This window comes from Salvelinus namaycush, chromosome 33, assembly GCF_016432855.1.
Source record: "Salvelinus namaycush isolate Seneca chromosome 33, SaNama_1.0, whole genome shotgun sequence".
In the NCBI taxonomy this organism is placed as follows: Eukaryota; Metazoa; Chordata; class Actinopteri; order Salmoniformes; family Salmonidae; genus Salvelinus; species Salvelinus namaycush.
The window spans coordinates 2,971,962-2,993,620 of NC_052339.1; the positions used below are offsets into that span (position 1 = coordinate 2,971,962).

The window sequence follows — 21,659 nt, forward strand, 5'->3', positions numbered from 1 at the left end:
CTAACACGTGAACAAGGCATACATCTAAAGTAGGAGTGTTGTTTTGAGGGTGGAGCTACATAAAGCAATATCATTGGTGGGGTTCTCTTTTTTTAGGGGATAACTTTGTCTATAACATGGCAGCTATTTTTTTGAGGGGGTGGGGTAGAGAAGCACGGCGCTAAATGTTGAGAGGACCTCTGTGTTCTCTGAGATGGCAAGTTTGCCTGCGGTCATGACTAAACCTGCCCTGTCCCCACGCATCAGAGTGAGAACCAGGCTCAGGGAGGCAGAGCCTCCGCAGTCACAGCTGGTGGAGCCAGCCCCACCTCCTCCACCATTATCAGGCAGGTAACCGGCCGTGTCCAGCCTCTGGATGCTGCGGTTGGACACAGAGAACACCGCCTCCACCCTGGCACCTCTCTGGGCTGTCAGCACGGCACTCAGCAGGTAGCGGCCCTCCATGGGAACGTTAAAGATGCCTGGGAGACATGAAGAGGGTCAGAGGAAACAGCCACAAGGGGGCACTCATACATGAGTTGACATGAATCTTTATTGTCACCTAGATGTACAACTATTAAAAAACTCTTGATTATTTTGATAGGTTGTAGTTTACGTCTGTATGTGTGTGCTGGTGATATAGTCGTTACCTGTGTGAGGGTCATAGTGTCCCCCATCGTTTACCAACACCTTGTTGAAGCGGATGATACCCACCTCCCCAGGGAAGGGCAAGCGGTTGAGACCAGCCGAGAAGGACACCCGCTCACCTGATACAGGGTTAACGTTTAATCTGATATATTGAGTCACATTGACACACATTCTCACTTATTTTTTAAAAGTGGTTAGTGACAATTCTTGTCCATACAGTAGCTGATTGGAATACCATGGAATTTATCTTAACAAGAGTACTAAATATCTTACCTGTTAAAGTTAAATATGGTTTAAGTAATGACGGTCTCAGAGGAATGTGGGCAACTGTTGAAAGAGGTTCATTTTCAGGAGACTCAACATTGTATATTGATAGTAAATTAAATCAAATGAGTCAAATAGCACTTACCAGAAATCACTGGCATATTAGGCTTTAAAGACCCTGTAGAAGGTCGGGAGGCTGTAAAATAACGAAGATACATTTCATGAGGTTTTGAAAGCATGCAATTAATCTTGCAAACATACCTACTTGCATGTGCTTGGGGTGTGTGTGTGTGTAGATATACAAATGCATTCTGTACTTGTTCCTAGCCTCTCCCAGCTACCCCTATATCTCACCTGGGGCTCCAGCAAAGCCCTTGAGGGTGGACATGCTGCCGTCGGCCCCTTTGGGCGGTTTGGAAGAGATGATGATTCCGGGGGCTCCTGCCTCCCCAGTCTCCATCATATGTGGTAGGACCCCATCTGGTATTGGACCAATGGGTAGGACAGGACCCTGAGGAACAAGCTTGGTCTCAGTGGGATTAACAGACTCCTCCACACCTACATGAACACCTGAAAAGAGGGGGTAATGACAAACCAGGGCATCAAAAGAAAGAAAGGATGGCGCGAGGGATAAAACCACAAACCAGCTGGTGTTGTGATGAATCCTGACACTGATAGACAGTAGGACTCTCCCAGTCTCACGTCCCTGTCAGCATTAAGTTATGGGCCAAAAATGACTGAAGACAAAAGAGAGGCATCGGAGAGAGAATTCCTTTCAGACAGAACGGTCAAGCTGTCACTGTCATTACTCTTAAACAGCCTCTGCTTCTAGAGCGAAAGCTTTCACTTTCCTTCCAGTAAAGTCAACCTTCCAGTAAAAGCTGGTTTGTGGGAACTAACACCAGTATGTAGGGCCGCCTCTAGCGTTTTGGGGGCCCTAAGCAAGATTTTGTTGGGGAGCCCCCACCCACCTCATGGGCAAAACATTTTCGTGGCCCCCCTCTTGGCGGTGGAGAGAAATGTGCAGCTTTAGAAAATATGCAGAAATCACATCGCCATTTCCTGGTTGCTAAAATTCTAATAGTTTACCTAATTTCAGTTTGTGACAAAACAAGCAATGTGGAAAATCATCATACCATCTAAACCGCTGTGAAATAACTTTTCCATAACCAAATATATTGTATTTCAGCTGGTGTACAAAACAGAAAGTGAAAGACTCCTCCAAAAAATAAACGTATATGTGCACATAGAAATAGTGCACATAGGACATATCTATCACTTCTTAGACTTGCTTTCATTGAGATTGACAGATCTATAACTCCCCCAAAAAGTTATTGCAGCTTTAAAGTTTAATGTCCTGCAATACTACACATTTTGCCATGGGCGTAGGGAAAATGTTGCAGTTTTAAAGTACATTTTGCTGCCATTCTACACATTTCTTCATGGGGCAGAAAGAAACTTTAGCAATTTTAGAACTCATTTCATGTGAGTGGGATAGGAAGAACATTTTGCAGTTTTAAAGTCGATTCCCTGCTGTTCAACACATTTTGCCATGACTTATGCAATGTTCATATGATATCTGAGTGAGAGTTTCTTACAAAATCAATGAGGGCTCCTGGGCACGTGTCTTGCGTGCCCGGTCAATAATTTGGCCGTGATTACTACAAGATAGCTGGCTAGACTAACTTACCTAGCAATCAATAAAATGTTAGCTGATGTGGGCTAATTGATTGGCTGTCAGTGACTGGACAGAGGAAAACTGCTGTTGTAAGTTGAGACCCCGACTGACTTTCTAGTGGTCGGGGGCCCTACATGCGGCACATAGTCTGCGTACTGACAGCATGCCATTGTAATGGCTTGTATTATTTTCCTTAATGGCCCATTTTCTGTGTAGTTTTTAGTTACAGTATATCTTCTCTTTCAATTTTGGGGGGGAATTCCACTCCCCTCAGTATTTTTTTTACTTTATTTGACAGGCATGAAACAGATAGGGAGATAGATAGGTTGGAGACACATGAGGAAGGATGGATACGGGGATTTAACCCCAGAGGCATCATGTGCTGTGAGTGTTACCCACTTGACCACGGCTCTGCACTCTTACACCTTACTACTGTACTTTCTCTAGTCATTTTACATGAAAGTACAGTTATTGTATAGAATCTTTCTCAATATGCCTGAGAGATTCTGTCATTAGCATCTAAACAGTGAGTCATTACCGCTCCCTGTCATCAGTGACCTAAACAGAGGTTATTAAAGACCACACCACAGATCAGACTCGATGCCAGGATAAAGTGACACATTTTTTTTTTTTTTTGCATTGGAATATTATTGAATTACCCTTATATCTGGCTATACCACAATAAAACATACACGTTCAAATGCTTTTGACAAAGAAGTGACAGGTTCAATGGCACGAAATCTCCGCCGCGCTCCATCAGCACCATGGGCAGCGCCCTACAAACTAAAGCAAGATTTCAATAAAAACCAACCACCCGGGCCTCCCGAGTAGAGCAGTGGTCTAAGGCACTGCATCGCAGTGCTAGCTGTGCCTCTAGAGATTCTGGGTTTCGAGTCCAGGCTTTGTCACAGCCGACCGCGACCGGGAGACCCATGGGACGGCGCACAATTGGCTCAGTGCCGTCCGGGTTAGGGGAGGGTTTGGCCGGCAGGGATGTCCTTGTCCCATCGCGCACTAGCGACTCCTGTGGCGGGCCGGGCACAGTGCACGCTGACACGGTTGCCAGGTGCACAGTGTTTCCTCCGACACATTGGTTTGGCTGGCTTCCGAGTTAAGTGGGCATTGTGTCAAGAAGCAGTGCGGCTTGGTTGGGTTGTGTTTCGGAGGACGCACGGCTCTCAATCTTCGCCTCTCCCGAGTTCGTACGGGAGTTCGTACGGGAGTTGCAGTGATGAGACAAGACTAACTACCAATTGGATACCACGAAATTGGGGAGGAAACTGGGTAAAAACCAACCAGCTACATGGTTTCAATCTATAACTTTCCAAAAGAGTTGCAGCCTCCTTGATGCTCTGTGGAACTTCCTGAGTCATCGATCATTCCATTCTCCCCGAAATCTTCACGTAAGATCCCCCTAAAATGCCAGTTAGATTAGTTGAGCTTTACTTAGGTGTAGCATGCTTCTTCTGTGCTGACTGAACACCTTTGTCAAAGTGGAAAACGAGTTCTTGCATGTGGCTGTGGATGCCCCAAAAGTCAGTCCATGTTTCGGTGTAGTAAGCACAGTAGGAATAGTGGAGGGGCCCAGAGAATCATGGCAGGATATCAAGTGGGGCCATTTGTCCTCATTGGAGCCATAGCGGGCGTCACTAAACCTAGCTTCCATCAAATCTGTTTTGCTTAGATCCAGCGCAGTGTTTTCACCTTTTTTGAGAAAGTCATGTATCTCTGGGTCAAGGGCACACAGGGCCTCCACCAGCTGACAGCTGTTGGCTGTTACATTCGCTGAATCGTTCTGACATTTCACCAATGACAGCATCCAACATGCTGAAGAACAGTCTTTTACACGCAGTCTCTTCTCCTCTGTCCTGCTGGCCTACTGTACTGTCCACCACGTATTGCTGAGAATTTGTACTTACATAACGTTGTCATTTGCTTGGAGCTGGTGCATCAGTGCCACTGGTACGGCACTGTTCCCAAATGGCTTCGAGCTCGCTGTCGCACCTCAGCTTCTTGACACACACCAACACACTGAGGACCCACTTTGACTCCAGTGTAAAGATCCGTTGCTTTTGCCTGGAGTAATTTGTTTGGAGGATCGAGAAGACCGACGATTCTGTACACCATGGTGGCTGTAAACTTAAAGCCGGGGTCCGTCACTGCCTTCAGCAGCCCTGTAGCCTCAAGTCTTCTGTGTTGTAGGAACACATGCATTCGACGTCAGAGAGGAACTTCACAATGCTGCACAACTTTGAACAACTACTGACACAGTCAGTGGCGGATTTAGGTATCTTGCCGGGGGCAGCACGGGGCACCTGCACCAAAAAATGTAGAATGGTGACATTTGCGTGATCGGTTTTCTATCGCTCATTTGCACGTTACGTCAATGATATCATGTCACCGTGTGGGACTGTGGGTCAATTAACCTTGTCGGAGTGGGCCACCTGATTCTAGTTTGTGAGCTAGGCAGGCTACTGCCTGGGAAGGTCTCCCACTCAGAAGCACGAGATGGGGAGGGGAGCAGGGGTAGGTTGACCTCAGGTCTCCCCACTGGAAGCCCAAGGTAGGGGGAGTGGGGGAATCTATCAAATAGCACACCTCTAACTTTGCACAGTACTAATGCACTTAGTAAAATCAGTCACACTTACGAAATGCTACTAAATAAACCACAATTAATTCATAATACTGTGAATATATAGTTTGACAGACATATTGTTGCATTTTTTGGGGGGTTTGTGCGAAATCGTTAATAATATATAACCAGTATGCACACCACCAAGGTGAATTGGTTTAGTCTTGACTCTTGGTTGACAGTGTTGGGAGATGGGTAATGTATTGATGCTCGAGTGCCAAATCAACACAAATGGATAAGAAAAGGTCTAAGCCATCAGGTGCCCAGTTTAGGAAAATGAGGAAAGAAGAGGAGAAACGTGCAAAAGATAAAAGCTATGTCATCTCTTTATGAGTATAATATTATGCATGTAATGAAATATACTAGCCTAACACTTATGTTTGTTAGCCTATGTTGCTTGCTATGCTATTACACATAGGGTGACAATATTCTGTTTTCTGTCCAACTAGCTTACATAACATTGGATATAATTTCACACAGTTTCATCATGATAATGTGTGTATCCTGCAGCATTATTATTGATTTGGTTAACTTAAGGTGACATCATAAAGGTTTGCTGTGATTGTATTGACTAGGTCCTGAGCTCAGTAAGGGGAATTTCCAATGCTGTAGGCTAACTTAAATGACATCTATATTATGCTGATATTTTGTATCTTTTGTGATATATTGAGTCTTTTGAGGTGTCTTATGACTAGTATTAGCCAAGGAGGTTGCATGGTTCATTTGGTTCTTATTCTGAAAGTTTGATAAATTGTGCATAATGAAATGTATATTTAATTGTGCAACAAATGTATTTAGGGTGTCAGACTCATACTGTATTTCAATGCAAAGTCAGGGGCACTTCTGAAATATTTTGGAGCACCCTCTGGCACTGGCCAGGATGAGGAGCCATCTACCTCCTCAGCCACACAGGCTTCTTCAGAAATTATCTCGGCGCCTCAGGATGAGGCCTCAGCCACACAGGTGTTTTCACAAATGTTGTCTGAGCCTGAGGATGAAGACCTATTTGCTTCCACTTCTCCCCAGTAGGATTCTTCAGGTGTGGGTACACGCACGTGTTTGTGTGCATCCCTGCATAACATAAACAAAATAAATAATTTCCTTTTTGCAAAGTCAAGTTTCCATATTGTAGGTAACAATGATGATTTTATTATTACTGGGTATGTATGTGGGATGTTCCATCACTATAAATGCTGTGAATAACGTGTGTAAACGAATGCCCATGTGCTCTCCATTAGAAATGCCTGTAGCAGCATTCCCACCAAACCCTGCTGCTGAGGATGAACCACTGTCTACAGACCCTGCTGACTGGCCTTCAGTTCTGATGGACAGAATTCGGACACACTAGTTTGCAGAGGACCAAGTGAGGTACCACCTAACTTTGTTTCCCCAAGGAATGAGAGTGATGGAAGAAGTTTCCACCACCAGTATTTCAGGAAGACCTTGGTAAGTGGTGAAAAAATCCCTAGAAGATGATTGGTGCATTCTGAAAGAAACAGCCTCTTCTGCTTCTGCTGCAAACTCTTTTCTAAGAAGAACATTTATTTAGCAATCTCAGGACTGACAGACTGGAAACATCCACCTGACAGGTGTGGCATATCAAGAAGCTGACTAAACAGCATGATAATTACACAAGTGCACCTTTTGCTGGGGACAATAAAAGGCCACCCTAAAATTTGAGGGAGAGTGCAATTGGCATGCTGACTGCAGGAATGTCCACCAGAGCTGTTGCCAGATAATTTAATGTTAATTTTTCTACCATAAGCCAACTCTGATGTCGTTTTAGAGAATTTGACAGTATGTCCAACCACCCTCACAACCGCAGACCACGTGTAACCACGCCAGCTCAGGACCTCCACATCCGGCTTCTTCACCTGCGGGATCGTCTGAGACCAGCCACCCGGACAGCTGATGAAACTGAGTTTGCACAACAAAATAACCGACTTCAGTGGGCAAATGCTCACCTTCGATGGCCACTGGCAGACTGGAGAAGTGTGCTCTTCATGGATGAATCCCGGTTTCAACTGTACCGGGCAGATGGCAAACAGCATGTATGGTGTCGTGTAGGCGAGCAGTTTGCTGATGTCAACATTGTGAACAGGGTGCCCCATGGTGGCGGTGGGGTTATGGTATAGGCAGGCATAAGCTACAGACAATGAACACAATTGCATTTTATCGATGCCAATTTGAATGCCCATTGTTGTGCCAGCATAATAACGCAAAGCCCCATGTCGCAAAGATCTGTACACAATTCCTGGAAGCTGAAAATGTCCCAGTTCTTCCATGGCTTGCATACTTACCAGACATGGCACCCATTGAGCATGTTTGGGATGCTCAGCAACTTCGCACAGCCATTGAAGATGAGTGGGACAACATTACACAGGCCACAATCAACAGCCTGATCATCTCTATGGTCACATCTGATACTGACTGGTTTTCTGATCCACGCCTCTACTTTTTTTTAAAGGTATCTGTGACCAACAGATGCATATCTGTATTCCCAGTCATGGGAAATCCATAGACTAGGGCCTAATGAATTCATTTATATTGACTGATTTCCTTATATGAACTGTAACTTTGTAAAATCATAAGTTTGGACAGCACAGTACAATAAAGAAAAGTAGAGAATAGTACAGCACAGCACTGTACAGTAGAGTTTAGTACAGCACAGTAGAGTGCAGTATAATTTACTGTACTGAACTCTGCTGTACTGTCAAATCTTGTGAAACATAGATGTCTATGATTGGTTCAGATTTGGTCTGGTCCGTACCAACCAAATGTGGTCTTGTTTGGGGGCGGAGCTCATTAGAATAATAGCCAGTGTGTAGAACAATACCCAAATATGCAAATGAGGATATTGAATATTTCAAGCTTTGTGTACCTATTCAGAGCTATAATTATGCATTTGGTACAGATCAGGGACCCAAAATGTAATTCAGTTCGCATAATTCTGTTACCAGATGTAAATCCACTTCACTTACTGTAGTTCGATAACCAAAATAGATTTTTTTCAAAATCTAGGTGTCATGTCATAGCTGACACCCCATTCTTTCTGCAGACATCTTTGAATCTTAATTCAGGGCAGGTAGTTTCTGAAAAATGTGGTCAAAAACTGAGGGAGATTTTACCAAAATTCTGCTGCCAAACTGCGGGAGATTTTACCAAAATTCTGCTGCCAAACTGCATCTGCACAGTTCTTCCAGTAAGTGTGTGTTTGTAAAATGTTTTGTGGAAATAGTACAAATGTGTCCTTGTGCATAGAGTTGTATGGTTTGTTTAAACTTTGAAATCAATGGTTTTTGTTTGGTAACATTTTGAAGTGAAAAAGTCTCAGCGTAATTCTGTTACCATGGAATTTCCCATATGTGAAAATGGCGCATTTCGACGTTTTGTAGAAAAAATAAGAGGTTCTAGCCGATGACATAATCAAGTTACATTTTTTTTTAAACATTGATTTTCAAACACAGATTTGCAGGTGATGTGGGGAGCTAGAAACTGGATGCAGGTTTTGAAAATCAATTTCTTACTTTTAATCCTACCGTGTGATGTCACAGAGAAGCATTTTTTACGACCTACCTTTATAAGAAACGTGCGATTTTCACATACACTACATGACCAAAAGTATGTGGACACATGCTCGTCGAAAATGGGCATTAATATGGAGTTGGTCCCCCCTTTGCTGGTATAACAGCCTCCACTTTTCTGGGAAGGCTTTCCACTAGATGTTGGAACATTTGCTGCATTTCATTCAGCCACAAGAGCATTAATGAGGTCGGGCACTTATGTTCTGCGATTAGGCCTGGCTTGCAGTCGGCGTTCCAATTCATCCCAAAGGTGTTCGATGGGGTTGAGGTCAGGGCTCTGTGCAGGTCAGTCAAGTTCTTCCAAACTGATCGACATACCATTTCTGTATGGACTTCGCTTTGTGCACGGGAGCATTATGCTGAAACAGGAAAGGGCCAAAACTGGTGCCACAAAGTTGTAGGCACAGAATCGTCTAGAATGTCATTGTATGCTGTAGAGTTAAGATTTCCCTTCACTGGCACTAAGGGGCCTAGCCCGAACCATGAAAAACAGCCGCAGATCATTATTCCTCCTCCACCAAACTTTACAGTTGGTACACTATGCATTCGGGCAGGTAGGGTTCGCCTGGCATCCATCCGCCAAACCTAGATTAGTCCGTTTGGACTGCCGTATGGTGAAGCGTGATTCATCACTCCAGAGAACCCGTTTCCACTGCTCCTGAGTCCAATTGCGCCGAGTTTTACACCACTCCAGTCGACACTTGGCATTGCGCATGGTGATCTTAGGCTTGTGTGCAGCTGCTCGGCCATGGAAACCCATTTTTTCATGAAGCTCCCGACGAACAGATCTTGTGCTGACGTTGCTTCCAGAGGCAGTTTGGAACTCAGCAGTGAGTGTTGCAACCGAGTATAGCCTATGTTTAGGCGCTTCAGCAATCGGCAGTCCCGTTCTGTGACCTCTTCGCGACAGAGCCGTTGTTGCTCCCAGATGTTTCCACTTCACAATAACAGCACTTAGTTGACCAGGGCAGAAACTTGACAAACTGACTTGTTGGAAAGTTGGCATCCTATGATGGTGCCACGTTGAAAGTCACTGAGCTCTTCAGTAAGGCCATTCTACTGCCAATGTTTGTCTATGGAGATTGCATGGCTGTGTGCCCGATTTTATATATGTGTCAGCAACAGGTGTGACCAGAACTCTTATCTAGGATCAACTTCCCCAACCTTAACCATTAGTGTGGAAAATGCTTAACTGAAACTAAGATCACAGTCTTAGGGGCAACTTCACCCTACTCCCTATTAAACACTACACAGAGAAGGGACTACTAGGAACCTGTAAAACACCACAGGAGGGACTGAGGCGGCATTTACACGTGTGACGCTTAGTGTGTGTGTGTAGTTGTCGGCTGGGCCTGGATGACTCCGACTGAATGCCAATCTCAGCCCCAATCCCAGGGTAATGATTAAAGGATGGAGCTCCGACGTGTGTGTGCATGTGTGCACCATGATTAAAGAGGTGGATGTAAACAATTGCAGCTGGGAGCCCCTGGCTGTAGCCTTGGAGGGAGTGTTACAATGTATCTGGAAAACCCTACATTCACAGCCGCATAGTATTCCCTCCACCAGTCTGAGGACACGTAAGAATCCGTGTGGTCACCCATGTTACATACCACATCATAACCACTGTACAGCAGTTTAGTACCACCGACAAGATTTACGAGTCAGCCTGAGCCAAAACAGACACGATCCAGAGTCTGGGATCTAGGAATAAATGCATTCACTTTAGTTTGGACCTAAAGTCTACTTTCAGGGGAAAAAGTGATAATTGAATATCTTCATCTTAAACCTGTAACAATTAATATATCACATTCGTTTAGTGGGACAGTGCGGAATAAAAATTAGCAGTTACATGGTGGTTTTAGCAAGAGACTAAAGTGACGTCTTTACTGCAGTGGGAGCCCAGTGATTTGTCAGAAGGCCATGCTCATAAAAACTAAATATTGTCCTCCTTCACCGACCGCCACTGCTCTGGACTATCTTGGCCAGCACCTGTAATGCCAGAGCGCTACGTCCCAAATGGCACCCTTTTCCCTTTATAGCGCACTTCTTTTGACAAGAGCACATGGGGCCCTGGTCAAATGTAGTGCACTGTAAAGCGAATCGATTGCCACGCAGCCATCTCTCTCTCCCAGGGTTTTCACACTTGGCCAGTGTGTGGGACTGTCATCCGACAACCTTCCGTATTTATCATAGGGTCATTGACCTGAACAATATAGACTCTGTGGCGGCAGAAGAGGTTCTCTTTACTGGCCATAACAGAACCCTTAAGTGTTGTGTTGTCTGTAACAGGCTTTTAGTGACCCGAGGCCACTCTGTCAAACACAATGAAAAGGATGTGCTGTTATGTAAGCATACTCACTTTAGACACAAACATCTGCACATTCACAAGATATCATACACACTGAGGAAGTAGTACTTAGTATAGTGTGGAGATGCCATTGTCAGGAAACCTCTGGATGGTGGTGAGGCAAAGCAAGGGTGGGCATATTGCACACACACACACACACACACACACACACAGCTAATCTCTGGGTAGTGTTTGGTAGGGTCAGGAGAGACCTCATTAGCTGCTTGGTTGTCACTAATGGTTTGGGAAATTGCCTTAAACTACACTTTTGATAAACCTAACAAAATATCTTTCTCCCACGCATGAGTGGATAGGTTGGCCCTGTAAAATGTGTGTTGTTTTGCAATAGAGCTTCAAACCAATGAACACAAAACATAAATACCCGAGCCAAATCTGTTAGCAGTTTTGGACTTGATTTTCTAACCGGTCAACAAGCCAAGCTAAATTTGGCATTTGTCAAGCCGGGATTGCCAGTCAGTGAGCAGCCAAACATGCCATTTTAGGAAAATCTGATTGTTTCCTTTAAGTGTAACGGATGTGAAATGGCTAGCTAGTTAGCGGGTACGCGCTAGTAGAATTTCAATCAGTTACGTCACTTGCTCTGAAACCTATTAGTAGTGTTGCCCCTTGCTCTGCAAGGGCCGCGGCTTTTGTGGAGCGATGGGTAACGACGCTTCGTGGGTGACCGTTGTTGATGTGTGCAGAGGGTCCCTGGTTCGCGCCCGAGGTCGGGGCGAGGGGACGTACTAAAGTTATACTGTTACATAAGCAATCAAGATATTTATTATCTAAACCATTGAGGAAAATTGAGGGTCCCTAATCTCGGTCCCTCCATCCAGCACTTACTCACACTCTAACTTCAGGGGGTAGGGTGTGTATGACGTCATGGCAGTACAGAGCAGAACATGCGGCTCAGGGGAAAGCCTTGACTGCTCAATGTGTTTGCGTCCCAAATGGTGCCCTATTCCTTCTGTAATGCCCTATTTATGACCAGGGCCCTAAGGGCTCTGGTCAAAAGAAGTGCACTATATAGTGGATTGGGTTCCATTTGAAATGCAACCTGTGGGCTACATTTTAACAAACCTAACACAATGGTAAATCTTAGCGCTGGCGTTTTAGATTCGGGGGTGTGTCAGAAATATTTTTGCTATTTTCACAACTGGAATTATGGGTGCAGTAGTGAGTGGTGGCGCGAAAGGGCTGGGTTTTGATGAATAAACAAGTTGTGGGTGTGTCGATGCCCCTCACTGGCCAATCAAAACGTGCTCCATGGCTAAATATGTGGTTGCTTCAAGTTGTGTTTTTACTTCTACATTGCTTTGTCATCAACTCCAATTCGAATGCTAGTCCATTATAGCTTAGCTCGTTAAATAGCCTGCCCCATATTTGCTAAATATATGTTGAACATATCTGCAGTCCACATTGTTGTAATTGCATTGCTGCAATATGGACTTACATTGTTAAACATACATAGGCTCGAGCATTCACACTGATATAGGGGGCTATGCCCACTGTAAATAGCAGTCTGGAGAGGGACATGACAAACGTAGTCAATAAGCAAGATTAAATTCCCTAGGCTATTGATAAGGCCTAAAAATAAAGTGTATAATTCAAATCAAATTCTAATAATAATAAAAAAAACTGTTTTAAATAGGCTGTCTAAATACAGTTCCAGGCACCATAATTGCTCCCCGTGGGCGTATAATACAGACAAGGAAACTTAGACTATGGAGGGTTTTACACACATCCAAACTTTTCACAGCAGCTGGATAAAGATCCAATATAAAGAGGGGGAATGTCCACTCACCATTATACTGCTCGCAAATGTAATGTTTTATAAACATCATGGAACCATGTTACAGATCATGTTTGCACTTTTCCAGAACTAGTAGACGAAATTGCATTGCATTCGAGCCATACATTCATGGACGGTCAAACCTTCTAAAAAAGGTTGGTTTTTAATCAAATTATTATTTTTATTTTTTTATTCAACCACCAACAACATTTTTTTTAAAGGATCGGGTCAGATGCATAAATCGCTTCTCTCTTTCCATAGCACTGTGTGTACACGTACTGTAGGCCTAAATGTCTTTTACGTATAACATTCGCACATCTATTTTTTTACCTTGATTTAACTAGGCAAGCCAGTTAAGAATAAATTCTTATTTACAATGACGACCTACCGGGGAACAGTGCCTTGTTCAGGGGCAGAACGACAGATTTTTACCTTGTAGCTCGGGGATTTGATCCAGCAACCTTTCTGTTACTGGCCCAACGCCCTAACCACTAGGCTACCTGCCTCCCCATACAAAATGCTAGGTTCCTGTCGATTGTATAGTTGCCTGTGTGCGTAGAAGATTCTCAAAATAATCTGCCGTTGATATGACATTATAGGACGACTGAATAGTTTGGAGGAGTGTGTCTTTGGTAATAGGACGAGGGGCGCTCTTTGAAAATGGGGATGGACAACCTACTTGAACAAGTGAAATGTAGGTATCTATCTATGCTGCAAAAGTCTATGTACCAGGAAGCTAGGGTCGGTCTGTTATATCTGGTGTAAATCTGTCTTATCTGCTGTCTCCCTCTCTCCCTGCCCGGAGGACCTGAGCCCTAGGACCATGCCTCAGGACTAACTGGCCTGATGACTCCTGGCTGTCCCCAGTCCACTTGATCGTGCTGAAGCTCCAGTTTCAACTGTTCTGCCTGCTGCTATGGAACCCTGACTTGTTCACCGGATGTGCTACCTTGTCCTGGACCTGCTGTTTTCGACTGTCTCGACCTCTGAATACACAGCTATGAAAAGCAAACTGACATTTACTCCTGAGGTACTGAGCTCTTGCACCCTTCTACAACCACTGTGATTATGATTCGACCCTGCTGGGTCATCAATGAACATCATGAAGAACATTCTTGCCTTAATGGCCGTCACTCATTTATAATCTCCACCCAGCACAGCCAGAAGAAGTCTGGCCACCCCTCAGTGCCTGGTTCCTCTCTAGGTTTCTTCCTAGGTTCCTGCCTTTGTAGGGAGTTTTTCCTAGCCATCGTGCTTCTACATCTGCATTGCTTGCTGTTTGGGGTTTTAGGCTGGGTTTCTGTATAGCACTTTGTGACATCTGCTGATGTAAAAAGGGCTTTATAAAAACATTTGATTGATTGAGGTATGTGAATTGTGAATAAGGAAAAGCATGAAGGCAAAAATATTTCAAAGGATTCTCAGTAGACCATTTAAAAACTCCTTTATTTTTAGGCTACTTTTGGCTAATGGCCAGGATAAAAACATGCAGCTGTGCAATGCTGCTAAACCAGCCTTGATTAATTACGGGGAGGGTAGGCTATGCTTGGTTTTTAATCAAATTAAATGAAATGGGGGAAACCAATAGTTTTTTAATGTTTCTAAATATGAGATTCACCAGGACAAAAGGCACATCTCTCCTTCCATGGGCACTGTGCGCCATGGCTGGATAGGCTGCTCTTCCGCTCTCAAAATCCATGCCATTATCAACTGCGTTACTGATAAGACCTGCTTTGTGGGTCTTAAAAACTTCCCATTACAGCTACATGAAATTGTCACTTTGACACTTGTTTTTAAGGACACAGCTCAAATGTTGCCACCCGTCCCACCTCAGTGCAAGCGAGCTAAAATTAGACAGGTAAAATGCCAAACCTGGTGTCAGGGCTGGAATATGCCAGTGCGCCAGTTTTTACATGATGAAATGGCAAACCAACGTGCATTTGACACTTGCGCCCCCTTAGCGGCAGTCAAAAATAGAGCCCTGTGTTTTTATTTAGAGAGAGGAGAGAGACACGGCCAGGCCAGTGTGCTAAACAGATTCAACAACACCAGAGCAAAAGGGTGCAGGGAGATATGGAGAGGGATGGAACACAAGGGCACTGAGGGGAAGAGTAAGGAGGTAGGAGGGTGTCATGTCATATCAACCCAGAGGCACCTGATCTGAACCCACTGAGACACTTGGGCCACTCGGCTCTCAAATAACAAACCATCTGATTGGTTCCTATAAGTAGACAATTGATAAGCCAATGACAGACGTCCCTATAATGGACATCACTTTCCACTTCCTTATAAGTAGTCAGCTGTGCAAGCCAGAGACCAGTCCAGGACAAAAGCGAAGCAGTGAGCCAAGTATGAGAGAAAGACATCCCAATGTGACCCGTGGTAAAACAGCATCCAGTCTGGAACATATGAATAACGAGCTGCCCTCTGAGGGGTTACAACCCAAACATTCCAGCGGACAGAATACTGATTTTAAATATAAGTTGTTACAAGTGAAGGGCGGGCTACTGACGCTTCATTTCTTAAGAGTCTCCATGTGCACGTTTCGCACGATGGGAAAAGTGTGACATCTGTCTTTCTAAGTAAGACGGTTATTAAGGCTCACACTTGACTTCCAGAGCTACACCCAGGAATGAGAAACGGTGACTCCGATCTAAAGTTTCTACCTCTGGCTTCACAGCCAGAACCAGGGCCCCTTCCCCATGGGACTTCCAGACAGGAGCGTGCAGAGCTGCTCTGTCAACCAGTAAGTCATGTTGAGCTGTATTCAGAAGAAGAGGCACTATGCTCATAAATGTTATGGAGTGTGCTTCTAATGCCTTTATTCCCGGTTGAGTCACCTGGGCACCATCATTTATAACTTAGTCCATGTCCACACGAGTTATCCGTCATGTAAAAGGATATGGGGTTTTTGAACTCACAGATGACCATGGGACAGCAAGATTAGTCACGACAAAAGTAGTTACAACAGAAATGCATGCACGCACGGTAATAATCCCTTAAAGCTCAGGCATTGCTTAACACAAACCGGGTCTATTAAAAAGACCATGTGTGTTCAATCATTGCTGCCGCTTCGGAGTCAGAATGCAGCGAGATGGAAATCCAGCTTCCCCTCTCTCTCTCTCTCTCTTCTCATACACTCAACTAACCGTCCTACATTCAACACAACTCAAATTGGCCCCAGCTGCAGCTCTGAAGTTGATCTTATTAGCCCCATTTGATTGTAATCTCCAGTCTCTGCTACTGGACCACCTGGATGATGGTCATTCCCATGTAAAAGGACCCATGAGCACCAACATGTGAAGTTTATAGGAGCATGTCAAATCTGGTGTCAAATGAAAAGTAAGAGAAAATAATAAAAATACATTTTTCAATAATTTTTCCATTCTAAATATTAGCGAAGGCTTTGATTTCTGGTCAAACAGATGGAAAAGTGGTCTTAGAAAACATCTACCAGAGTCTTAAAAAGGTAGTAAAAATACTTCAAAACCCAATAATGTTGAAGTTAACAACCCTGCCAACTAATAACAACACTTATAGTTTTGGAGAAATTATTTGCCTTGTTTAAGAACAATTGTCCTTTTGCCTTGAAATTCTGTTACCCAAAACCTGCATATCGTTAAGATATTTGCAAATTTCTCTCCATGAGGGAGTAGTATAATGAAAAGTTCACAGAAGTAACAAGTAAGGGTAGATCTACCAATTAGTTAGTGTTTTTACTGATATCTATTGGTTTATGAATTATTAAGTGGTTAAAACTCTAAATTCTGTTACCAAATCGGTAATGGAATTTCTGGAAAATCCGTGACGGAATTCATGTAATTTAATTGGCTACAATGAGAAATGATAGTAGTCACAAACCACCGTTGGGACACCTGCTTACAGTCCTCCCTTCCACTGGCATACGGTTACGGTTACGTTCAACTCAAAGGTTTTCTTTTTCTTTCTGTCGTCTGGTGTTTAAGGCTCCCGAGTAGCGCAGCGGTCTAAAGCACTGCACCTCAGTGCTAGAGGCGTCACTACAGACCCTGGTTCGATTCCAGGCTGTATCACAACCGGCTGTGATTGGGAGTCCTATAGGGCGGCACGCAATTGGCCCAGCGTCGTCCGGGTTAGGGTTTGGCCGGGGTAGGCCGTCATTGTAAATAAGAATTTGTTCTTAACTGACTTGTTCAGTTAAATAAAGGTTCAATTAAACAACCTCTCGCTCTCGCTAGTTAATGTCACCTCTCCCTGCTCTTACTGACACCTACCCATGAGCCCCCTCTCTTTCCATTTACTGTAACTATCATTCTTATCCACTGAGCACTGACCAACAAACGGACGTCCATGTACGCTGAAAAGTAGTTGAAATCTGGTCCACCCTGGCCTTGATTTCAACGTCCACAGATGTTGATTTTTGGCCCCGTCATGACCAAAACTAAACCAAATCATAGATGGAGAGCACAGTACAGTAAAGTCAAAATAAGTTGAGTAGACTATAATTCAGTACAGTATAATGTACTGTACTGAACTCTAATGTAATGAACTCTACTCTAACTTGTGAAACAGACATCTATGATAGATTCAGATTTTGTCCAGTCAGATTTGTTTGGGGGTGGAGAACATTAAAATAATAGCCAATGTGTAGAATAATACCAAAACATGCAAAGGAGGATATTGCATATTTTAACTTTTTGTGTACCTATTTAGGATACATCACCATGAAGAGAATGACATTCATATCCATAATTATGCATTTCTGTGTAGTCTAGATCGGGGACCCATTCCGTTACCGCAATTCTGTTACCGAGTGTACTTCACTTACTGTAGTTCATTAACCAAAATAGTTTTTCCCCCCCAAAGTCAATGTATCATGTCATAGCTGACACCCCATTCTTTCCAAAGAGTTTTTGGAAAACATGGTCACATAAAAAAAACGAGAGATTTGACAGAAATTCTGTTACCAAACTTTGCATCCGCACAGTTCTTCCAGTAAGTGTATTTTGTCAAATGTCCAGCGTAACATTTTTAAAGTAGTCCTTGTGCATAGAGTTGTATGGTTTTTTAAAACTTTGAAATCAATGTTGTTTGTTATACATTTGAAAGTGAAAAATTTGATTCTCAACGCAATTCCATTATCGTGGAATTGCCCTTATATTGTAGTGGTCCTCTGTAGCGCAGTTGGTAGAACCAGGATAGTGGGTTCGGTTCTCGGGACCACTCATACGTAAAATGTATGCACGCATGACTAAGTTTGGCATCTGCTAAATGGAAGCAACTGTGGGACGCATTGGAGTCAACATGAGCCAGCATCCCTGTGGAACGCTGAAGCATTGGAGTCAACATGAGCCAGCATCCCTGTGGAATGCTTCCATCACCTTGTGGAGTCCATGCCCCAACGAATATAGTCTGTGCCGAGGGCAAAAATTGGGTGCAACTCAATATTAGAAAGGTGTTCCTAATGTTTTGTACACTCAGTGTATCTTATTATTATTATATTACTGCAATGTAACCAGTAGGAAACTTAGCAGGAGAAAGTTGTTGCAGGGGAGCTTTAGGTTTAAGAACATATGGGAGATACAACCTGGAGGATTGGAATAATCATGCAAATTTTAAGCAAGCAAAGTTGTCAATCTCAATGTCAAGTCTTACCAGTGTTCTCAGGACTGGTGGTCAGATGATGTAGGGCCTGGGTGATGCCCGAGTAGTGGTCCTGGAGGTTCTGGTATGTTCCCTTCAGTCCTCTGATGTCATTGGTGTGGGCTTGCAAGGTGCCGTTGATCTGGTTGACGCAGTTCCACAAGCCGGTCACATGCTTGTTCAGCCCCTCCTTGATCCTGTGCAGGTTGCTGGAGATGGGTTCCAGCCTACCACACACGTTCTCCAAGCTGGTAACCCGGCTGTCCATGCTGGCAACGTCCAGTGCTACGTCCTCGGTCCTGTTCCTGCAGTGGTCTGCCTCAGCCCTCACCTCCCGGCCCAGCTCCTCCAGCCTGGCCCTCAGCTCCTCTCTCTGGGTCAGGTGGAGCTCTAGCAGGTCCTTGGCCTCCTGGGCTGGCACTGCACTGCTCAGGCAACAGGTGTTCAGTTGCTGGAGCTCCAGGGACTGCTGGCTGAGAGAGAGACCCAGGGCCGACAGAGAGCCCTCCTGCTCTCCCATACGCCCACTAAGAGCTCCCAGCTCTTCCTCCACATCTTTAAGATTAGCACTGAAAGAGACACCCAAGTCTGACAAAGAGCCCTTCTGTACTCCCATACGCCCACTGAGAGCTCCTAGTGCTTCTTCCACGCCTGTAAGACTGGCACTGTGGTTCAGAAGCTGGCCCTGGAGCTCCAGGGACTGCTGTCTAAGAGAGAGACCCATTGCTGACAGAGAGCCCTCCTGTCCTCCCATACGTCCTTTAAGAGCTCCTACTTCTTCCTGCACATCTGTAAGACTGGCGGTATGGTTCAGGAGCTGCCCTTGGACAAACTTTTCCATGTCTCCAAGACTAGTTGAATGCCCATTGATGCTAGACTGCATTGTGACTAGGCTAGTTCTGTAGACCTGGAGGTTCTGTTGAATGCGCTCTATGGCCGGTTGGTCAGACTTGCACTCCGTAGAGCACAGCTGTTCTAGGGAATTGAGTCTGTCCTCCAGAGCCTGAGCACTCTGCAGTGCCTCTAGCACAGTCTGAGCCCCAGATACGGGGCTGCTTATCCCCACCAGTAGAGTGGTGACCCGGTCCTCCATGGAGCTCATCCTGTCCCCCATAGCCTTCTTCAGGTCTGCGGCCCCCTCCGCCCCCTCTCTCCTCAGCTTCTCCTCCAGGAAGAGGCTGCGCACCTCCTCGCTCCTCTCCAACATGTTGAGACGGGCCTCCAGCTCTTCCACACGGAGCAGGAGTGGGTCAGGCTTGGACTTCTTCTCTAGGCTGGACTGGAGGCTCAGCTGGGCCTCAGCGGCCCGGAACAGCTCCTTTCGCAGCTCCTCCACCCCTGGAGGGGTTCCGTCTCCCCTCTGTGAATTAGGCAGCTGGTTCTTGAAGTCCTGGAGCTCCTTGCGGAGGTCCATCTCCTTGGACTCGAGGAGCTCGGTCAGGCTAAGGTAGCTGTTCTGCTGGCCCGCACACTGCTCCTGCACCGACAGGATCTTATAGTCACATGAGTTCTTCAGGTCTGCCATCTTGATCTCCATGCCCTCTATCATCTCGTCCTTCAGGGCGTGGAACTTTGTGTCCACATAGGCGCGCAGGGTCGCATCATTGGCCGGAGGAGCGGGAGGGGGTGAGGCCGGGCTGGCCTCCATTAGCAGGTGGAGCTGTCCGTCATGGTGGTTGACTCTGGCTTGGAGGTCGTCCAGTACATTGCTCTTGGTGTTGATGGTGTCGTTGAGGTGGTTGATCTTGCTCGTGAACTTGTCTATGTCCACCGTGTTGTATTCTTTTTCCAGGGAAAGGCCCTGCAGCAGCATGCTCTGCTGCTCCCCACGCACGCTGTCTGGCTGCCGCAAGACGTTGAGCAGCGTGACCAGCATCTTGCTGGTGTCCTCCTGCAGGTCCACCCTCAGGTTGGCCGACAGGCTGGTCATGGCTGCCTGCATGTCTAGAATCTGCTGGGACAGACGCTGTACCACCACCTCCAGCTGCTGTGTCGTCTGACTCCCTCCCTGGCCCCCTGCCGGCCCTTGGCCTGTCTGACCTCCTGGTTGCCTCCCTGCCCCCCAGGGGTGGCCACTCTGACCCCATGCCTGCTGTCCCGGATCTACAGGGGGATTATCAGATGGTTAGGATAAATCCTCTTTTCATCTCGGAAACTTACATCTAATTGAGGGTGTAATCTATGTTTAACATTATTACATTAGTGCAAAAACATTCCTAAACGAATCATATGAGAAAACAAGTATACCAGTCATGTATGGGCTCTATATAGAGTTTAGGGTCAGGTATCTGTCTCTACAAGGCGAGGTAGGTTTGAGCAACTTTCCCCTACCCTGTGTCTCTGGGACGTGATCAGGGGCAGGAGGCAGGGTGGGCAGGGGCCCCAGCACTGTCTGACTGGATGGGATGCCTTTCAAGTCTTTGCAGTCTTGACCCTGGTGGCCTGGACAGCACCTCCACTCCAGCTCTGTCACCAGCTTATAGCCAACCTTATACATGGGGCGGAATTGGGTCCGATACCTGGTAAAAAGAAAGATGGCAAAGAAACGGATGACCAGAAGCTTGCAGAATTCACATTTTCTACAATGGGGGAGATCTTATTGATTTAACTTGACTGGCAGTCCTCACAAAGTAGGAATTTTAATGATATTCATAGTTTAAAAACAGATTTAATCAATATAACCATGAAGGATATTGGGAACATCTCAAAGGAAAGACTTCAACCAAGACATACTCTAGCAATTATGAGCACAACATAAAACCCCCTGAATGTTATTCTACAGTGACCTTCTGCTTTTCAAATTTCAATGGGCCTTTATGTTCATGAAATGTGAACAATGCTTTGTCAAGCGATAACGATCTGTTTATTTATGACGACAAACTCCAGATGGGCTAGCTAGCCTGTCACACTCCTAATTAATCACGCACTCCTTTTAAAGCTGCTTCATATTTTCCACCTTTCACACCCAGTCAAATGTGGAACCACGCTTCGTCATTGGCCCCAGGACATTATCTCAGAGCTGGCTGCTTGTTGCCCAACATGATGTTCAATAATAACACACACGAAAGCAGCCAACCCAGGGAGAAATGTGTCAGATGCCTCTGATGTTG

The 21,659-nt window shown here is 45.2% G+C and overlaps 1 protein-coding gene across 1 annotated transcript; it reads right to left on the minus strand.

The window, feature by feature from the left end:
• Window positions 1-123: 123 nt before the first annotated feature.
• On the minus strand, window positions 124-21,046 carry LOC120027637 (EMILIN-2-like). The gene is made up of 5 exons (XM_038972635.1): window positions 20,881-21,046; window positions 18,562-20,652; window positions 1,246-1,461; window positions 630-746; window positions 124-461 (listed from the first exon to the last, which is right to left on the minus strand). Exons 1-5 carry the CDS (start codon window positions 21,044-21,046, stop codon window positions 124-126), a joined length of 2,928 nt encoding a protein of 975 aa, XP_038828563.1.
• Between the last annotated feature and the right edge of the window lie 613 nt (window positions 21,047-21,659).